We start from the raw sequence: 8,109 nt of genomic DNA, 5'->3' as shown, positions 1-8,109 counted from the left end.
CGAAGAATGAGACAATGGAGGACAAAAGCTGGGGATGTGATACGGACTTGGGGGACCAAGAAAGCTTGTAATGGAGTGGATAGATTGGTAGCTTAGATATATGGTCGACAATATTTATAGAGAGTCATCCGTTTCAAAACCAGGTGCTTGACACTTGGTAATGTTATATGTTTTCAGAACCTGCGGCTTTCCCTACTGTGGGCTTGGTGGTGAGGATCAAATGGCCCCTTGAATGGATGGGGGTGTTTTCCATTGTTTCTGAAGGGAAAAGATATCCGTCAACTCGCCGTTTTCTCTGGCCATTTGGTGTTATTTCTTCTGTGACGTGAGGATCGTCGTTGGCCCACACACTATGGCCTTCCTGTAGATCAGCGTAAATGTCGTGGCCATAGTGATATCGATGCGTCATGCAAGGCCAAGATGTGCCCGGGCACAATGACATGGATGCATCATACAAGTTCCCACACAGGAACTGGTCAGACGTGTGTCGCAAGGGTAAGACCCACGGTCCGCATATACTCTTTATCGATTGCACCAATCTCTTTGAACTGCACTGAAACAGCTGCTGCCAAACTCCATTCATTGCTCTCAGATGATAGCTGGAAATTGATGCCATACAAAGAGGTGGATAGACGTGCCAAGTACTGCAATATGGTCCCCTAATTACCTAGGGCTACACCAATACTTAATCACAAGTGGTGAATGGACTTGTTTAACCCATTTAACTTGATTTAATCTGCTGTAATGCATGTTGGATAAATGAAATGATCGAATTCAAGACTGAATTTTTGACCTATTTAATAACGGATCAGATTTGGCTGTCGTTGTGGGCCATAGATGCATCTTTCTTGCATCAATATCAGCTTTTGGTAAATGATTTGGGAGGCGTTGCAATCTTCTTTCACAAGTAGACACAAGTAGCACGGTTTCTTTTGGTTCCTTCATATGGCTACGAAATTATAGTGGCCCACCAAGCAAAAACGTAAATTCCAATAATATAGCCTGCTCTCCAAACCTATAGGGTTAGAAGGGCATGGACCAGCCTGAGAGTGTTCACGCCTGGCTCCTTTTCGGCGGGCTTGGCGTTGGAAGGTTCAGCATCTTGTGATATTGGTGGTATGAAATCCGTCAAACAATCTGAGACTTGGGGAAGGTGGATGGACCGTAGGTGACAGTTTTGCTAAAGGCCGCAGGACTGGAACCAACATCATGATCACCATGGATTCCAAAGACTGCCACCCAACCCAGAAGCCAGTCTGAAGCCATTGATGAGCTCATGGCGTAAGCGTTTTCCTCTCTTTCCCCTTGGATGAGTGAGTTGATAGCCTAAATTATGATTCTGAATTTGTGTGCATGTGGAAGGGGCTTGCTCACAAACAGCTAGAGTTTTATGCAAACCACAATCAAGTCAACCAAAGACAAGGCTGGTGGGAAGCAGAATTCCAGACGAGTATGTAAGCTAGCTGTAGAAGTTTCAAAATTTGTAGTCCAATTAATCTGCTGCCATATTTCTTTCACATACTCCTAGAGATTGTGCAGTAAGAATTATTGCTGTAGGATAATGGCTAGAAGGATTTGAAAGGTATTAGGGCATTAAGATTTCCAAGATTTAGCCTCCACTTAGCTCAGGACCCCACTACTTGTCGTATTTGGTTGGATATTGCTACCGCACATGATTTTGAGAGTCATGATGATATTACCGAGGAATCCAATATTTCACAATTGTATATAGAATAACTGAAAAAGTGAAAACAAAACTAGATATTAATTGATCATTATGAACCAAATCGTTAGTTCCCAACCATAAGGAAGGTTTGATCTGATGGAGACAATGACTTTATACACTTTCATGGGTAAAACAAATTAACATGCTCAATTTGAAGATAAAATAAAATAAAATAATAATAATAATAATAATAACAACAAACTAAGAAAGAAAGCATTATGCCCAGAGAAGCTTGTTTAGCAAAAATGTTTAATTCAAGAACATTTGCATTTTCATAAACACTTTCAGTGATAAGCGTGGACATGTTTGCTCCCTCTTCGCCCACCCCTGACATTTATTCGCAGTTAATGCTCCAAGTGTTTGGAAAATTCAAATGTTCCTTTTTCTTGGCAATTTAAAGGCAGATCCTTTTGAATTGCACTTCTTTTTTAATTTTAATTTTTGTGCTAAACAAGGTTCTTCAGGCATCTTTGTTAAGTACTAACAAGTTATTAATATATGAAATACTTTTTCGAAGATCGTCGCCATACCTATAATTAACCTCTAGTACTAGATTCAAAACTGGTTTGTAAATCCGTGTTCGCGAATAATACTAATTGATAGCTTGCTTATCAAATTAGGATCCATCTCATTTGCACGAAAACGAAAAAAGAAACATTGGAGCGCATGCTGAAGTCTATGGACGTTGGAGTGTAATGATGTGCCTAGGTCCTTGGCTAATTGAACTACATGATTTCAAGTTAACAGAGGACAATATTTTTGAAGCTCACAACCAAGCTTATTGTAGTTTGAGAGGGAAATCAAAACATGAAAAGCCCATGACGAACAGGGTCCCTATTCTTTTAAACTTACAGTCCGTTTCCAACTTGCAGCTCAACTGAGAGTTGATGGCATGATTCTCCGTTCCAAAGAAAAATTTACAACAAACCACACTTCTCCCTCAAATTTAGAAGGATTTTTTTTTGTTGTTGTTTATTATCAAAACTTCACAAACAGTTAAGAAGGGTCAGTTCATTTGATGATTCGACACATTCAATTTGCCAACTTTGTCTTCCTAAGGTGATTTCTAGGTTAGGTGGCATATGGAGCTTGTCAGCAGCAGTCCGTAGATATGGCGAAAAGCTTGTCCTTGTGTTCGTTCCCTGTCCGCCCAACCTTGGTGATAGATGGATGGCTTCTCCTACCTCCTCCATTGGCTATTCCCAGAGCACCAAAAAATAAGCAATCAGTTTAATGCATAACCTAAATAAAACGGCATGAAACAATGGATCATAATTTGTAAATATGAAGTCACGTTAAAACAGGTAAGCATGCCATGAGAAGTTTTAGAAATAAAATTCATGAGACTGATTCATAGCCTCAACAAAACAGCATGAAATGATGAATAATAATAATGTAAATATGTAGTCACATTAAAGCATGTAAGCATGCGACGAGAAGTTAGAGAAATAAAATTCATGGGGCCGATGCATTGTTAAGTAACCACTAGACCCCAAAAGCTTAAGCTATCATAAAAAGGTCAACAATGTATATCAGACCTCAACATGTCAAGTCCTGCAATATTGATTTGATTCCTATGAATTGCTATATGCTAATGTGTAATGCTAATAAAGTTAGAAGTGAAGTTTATGATCTTTTTGGCCTTCAATAAGACACTGGTTTTAACCAAATTGTATTGATAGCACAAACCATTATTTCTGCTGAAGATGTATTTAAGAAAAAGGAAAAACATTTCATGCGGGGGTACATAATTCGTTAGTGTGGGTTTTCGTTTTTTATGTTGATTTGTTAGTCGCTGTAAAATTGTTGGTCTCTTCTTTTCTGGAGCCCTTTTCCTCCTTGTCTACATTTCACAAATGAAAACAGAATGGACGTCCAATTTTTCCTTCAAAATATATGGGGTACATAATTCAGTAATTTATGTATGTCCCATCCAAGGCAGAACAGTAAAAAAGAAGAAGAAGAAGAAGAAGAAGAAGAAAAACTATGTGCAGGCAACAAGCTTTTGGAAATGAGACGCTTGAATATGATATTATTCATAGCAAACTAGATGTGTTTTGAGGGACGAAAGAGAGATGCCTGCATATATAGAATCTTCTATGTGCACAACTTAATTAATTGACGTTAGCATTGTCCAAGGATTTGCAAATTATTGCAAATCAAATTAATTTGCAGAAAATTTTTCTCAACTTAATTAAAAAAAAAAGTGCATCTAATATTTGAAAACTGAAGGTTTTAAGGTAGATATGCACCTGAATTTCTTTGTTTAAAAGATTATCACATTTGAGGTAGCGCTTTTGCTGTATGGATGCATTCCAATTGTTCTCCTCCGTGGATGAATATGATCCTCTGGATACAAAATGGAGCATCATGTTAGGGACTCAAGTCTGGCAAAGTTCTCTTTCGGTGTTTCTTATAGATACAGATGCATGTGGTGCTCAAAGCCTATGGACTAAAACATGTTGTTACACTTTAGAGTATATATATCCAATGATTAACAAGATAAAATTTGAAAAGGTTAAGAAATCCATGAATACATCAGTAAGAAGATGTCATCATTCTAAAGAGACATCAATGATTGTAGTGTGTGCATGCACTGTGGTATATATTGTTCAAGCTTGAAGATGCTATGGACAATCCATGTGATATTTCTCGTCTTCTCTCGATTTTGGTAGTTGATGGCCATAATGGTTTAATCCGAAGGGGACATGGGCAACCCGGCAACCCGGCAACCCAAGGACCTCATTAATGAGAATCAAATCCCTCCAGCCATTATTCTTTCGTTGGTTCTCAGATAAGTTAAAACTATAGTCATGGCCTTCATGAATGAAGGTCCAACAGAGTAGTGGGACCTTCTCTAGATTCTGTCTTCATTTGGCCCGGAGTGCCAAGTATAGATTACCAGAATTTTTACTTCACATGAATTCTTATATAGCATTGTGATCCAAAGTACATGCATGTGCACTCAGATAAACAAACCAGTTAGAGAGAAAGAGATAGAGAAGAGATAAAATGGAGAGGGGAGGGAGAGAGAGAGAGATAGAGAATATTCTCCAACCACTGGAACCGTATTCTACAACCACTGGTGCAACAGCAGCAGCAGTGACGCCACCGCCACCACCAGCAAGAGCAATGTCGAATCAGTATTATTTGCAGCTCTCGACTGAGAGTAAAAACTTTTTGGAAAAGACATATATTTAATTTTTCAGTTTAATCTTCAAAGGATATCAGAATAGAAATTTGACTGCACTACATCCTAGAAATATGGTTTCAACTGATGCATAAAGTAATGTGATATGAACGACAATCATGTTTGTTTCTTCAATAATATGGCATTTATTTTTCCATGTCACTATTGACACCAACAAAAGAAGATAGACGTTCATATCAGGATTCAATATGTAAAATATAGCATAAATTGGACCAAATTTTTTTATGATTTATGTCATATATGATCATTAATATAATTAAAAAACCATGAAGAGTCTCGTATATATATGTATATATAACTTGCCTGTCTAGAGTGATAAGCGTCATAGACTAAAATGAATCTAATTGAAAACAAATATCAACTCTTAATCAAGACACAAAAGACCATTCCATGATCTTGGAGGTAAGTGGCGACCTACAGATTTAGATGTTTGACAGCATATTTGAAGGTTTTTTCTCATCTCTTGATGTTATTGGTATGCAAATCCTTATAGAGTAGTAAGAAGAATCCTTTTCTACCTCCTTTAGATCAGCTGCGAACTCATTCTTGTTATGTGAGAAAAGCCTTTTGATCCTGTTGTAAGAGACTGTTGTCCTCATTAATGGAATTAACTATGTTGGTCAAATTGCCAAAATAATCTTAAATACCTCTCACAAGGCATTCCCTTTCAAAAAACCATTTGTAGGTCTGACATACATTATTCTTGAACATTTTTCTGGGGATTTAGTCTCTATAAATATTTAAAAGAAATCTGTATGGATGCAAGACTAAACACCAGGTGGACACCAAGTGGTGAAACACATTGAGCCCTACTCCTAGCTTATTAAACCACACCAATCTCAATACATATGTATATATATATGCCAGCTGGAGAGCTTATTAAACCAATGACAGTAAAATTCCTGAACTTGCAATTATTAAATGGTTTCCTTCCCTACCCAACCGGTAAAACCATCCAAATACAACCAAAAACCTCAATCTAAAAATCACAGACATGGCGCCAGTGCTTGAAAATGACTATCTTAACATATAGTCAACACCATGCTAACTAAACTAATTAACCAAAGTATTCAATGGAAATGGCATATAGATCGAGCACTCCCACGTGGAAGCCCGCACGTATGAAGGGAGCGCATGCGTGCAAGTGCTATTGGTGCCTGTCCGACCCATGTTGTAGTTTTTTTTTTTCAAAAGAAAAAAAACTTTACATCTTCTTTGATAGAGGTTGCTGGAGGGAGAGAAGGGAGAGAAGGGAGAGGAAGGGAGTGCACACACCTGGGGGACTTGGGTAGTGGTGTTGGTGGGGTTGGTGCGCTGAGGGAATAAGAAGGGCTGATCCCAGCTTTGTCACATGATAGTCCTCCCTCCACTTCACCCATACCTCCTGTCCTCTGGTTCATGCCCATGTCTGTCTGGCCTTGGCCTGCAAACAATTGATCATCAACCACTAAGATACAAATGGCTATGCTTTATGGGACACCAAGCTAATAATGCAAGCATGGAAAGGCTAGCCCAATCCCAGCTTCTGATGCCAGTGAGGTGACCGGATGATGGCATCTGCCCCCCTTGGAACACCAAAGACCAAAGGGGATGAAAGAGGACTATGTGAAGGAGGGAAAATCCAAATACCTGCCCCTCTGTCAGTGCTCTTCACTGTTCTATACATCTGCAACAACACCATCATGAAAATTATTAAAAATGATAGAGCCAAGAAGAGGATCAAAGGAAAAAAGTCCACCATGCTAAGATTACTACCGTAGATGCCATTTTGTCCTTAGTTCTTGGATGTTGTAGCACCCATTACAAAACCCTAATCCTAGCTAACAGGACAAGCGCTCACAATAACAACAGCAGCACCAACAGAAGAGAAAAAGCAACACACAGAGTTTTGGTCACTTCTTAGTTCGAAAAGGGAAGGGGGGGCTTTTTTATTTTCTCTCATACTACCTGAAGATGGCTTTTCACATGAGCGAGTGTTAGATCCTTCACATTCATCAGCTCCAGGACCGACTTGGGCGTCGCTCCTACCCACATGGATTTGAGAATTATCTCAGCGAGAGGAGCAAGCATAATGAGGAAATAATAGTTCGATAACACTTAGAACTAAAGATACACATAGCGAAGGTATGAGGAAGCTTCTTAGCAACATGCTTACTCTCATGACCGCCAAGGAGCTCGACGGCGTGCACGAAATGTGCGTGTAGGGTGCTGGTCCACCTCATCCTTGGAGCCCTAATGCTCCTTTTTGCTCCGTGAAGCGATCTTGAATTCCGCTTGAATCCATAGATCTGAGGGTGGTGGAGTTGGTGGTGATGAAGGCCGTGGTAGAGCTGGTGGCGCGGCGGATCCAACGTGGGAGTCTCGAACCCCAGACTCAGCGTCGGCTCGCCATGGCGAGGGTCGACCTGACCCCCCTCCGAGTGCAAAAGCCCTTGGTGGTCATGGCTGCTATTGCTCCCGCTGCTCCCGGAGTCCGATATCGAATTATGGTCCCCGGAGAAGGCCCTCCTGATGGATCCATCAATGGATATCGCCGGCGGGCTGATCTGGAGGGAGAGATCGGGAAAGGCGGCGAAGGCCGAGGCGGTCGATGTGGTTCCTGCTGTCATTGTTTTGAGCTCAAGGGAACAACAGAAAAACAGATGGAGGCAGGCCAAGGTAAAGTCGGTGCAAGAAGGTATCAAACCGAATGGGTTGGTAAAGGGGTGTGGGAAAAGCAGGAGGGTTGGGGGAGGAGGGAAAAGAAAAGGAAACACTGGGGTGAAACAGTGAGAGAAAGGGAAAGGTGGTGGAAAGGAGAGAGGGCGATGAAAGGGAAAGGGGGGAGGCGAGGTGTGGATAAATAGAAGTGTTAGTGATTAGGTCATGAGTGGCGTATGATTTGTATCGGTTATTGTGTTTAAGGAGTATAAAAGAGGCTATAGAGAGAGGGGGAAAAGTTTGGGCAGTGAGTAGTATATAGGCTAGTAGCAAGGGCATAGGGTGTCTGGGCTAATTTATAATAACATCAAAGGAAAGGGAGATGTTGGGTACCCGAGAAGTAAAAAAAAGAACGCAGAGAGACTGATAGAAAGGGAGAGGGTCTATTTGAAGAAAGCAGAGGTATAATACCTAGGAAGCTAGAGAACGTGAGATTTTTTACCTCTTCCATGAAGTGGGAGCGAAAGGTGAT

The 8,109-nt window shown here is 40.5% G+C and overlaps 1 protein-coding gene across 1 annotated transcript; it reads right to left on the bottom strand.

The window, feature by feature from the left end:
- Positions 1-2,482: 2,482 nt before the first annotated feature.
- Positions 2,483-7,783, bottom strand: LOC103709164 (putative transcription factor KAN4). The gene is made up of 6 exons (XM_008794392.6): positions 7,093-7,783; positions 6,885-6,961; positions 6,567-6,603; positions 6,213-6,360; positions 3,979-4,075; positions 2,483-2,922 (listed from the first exon to the last, which is right to left on the bottom strand). The coding sequence occupies exons 1-6, from the start codon at positions 7,544-7,546 to the stop codon at positions 2,713-2,715; spliced, it is 1,023 nt and encodes a 340-aa protein (XP_008792614.2). The 5' UTR covers positions 7,547-7,783; the 3' UTR covers positions 2,483-2,712.
- Between the last annotated feature and the right edge of the window lie 326 nt (positions 7,784-8,109).

Source organism: Phoenix dactylifera, chromosome 1 (assembly GCF_051530095.1).
Source record: "Phoenix dactylifera cultivar Ajwa chromosome 1, Ajwa_hap1_PhDact_Kaust_v1.1, whole genome shotgun sequence".
Classification (NCBI taxonomy): domain Eukaryota; kingdom Viridiplantae; phylum Streptophyta; class Magnoliopsida; order Arecales; family Arecaceae; genus Phoenix; species Phoenix dactylifera.
This window is presented reverse-complemented; position numbering and strand designations above follow the sequence as displayed.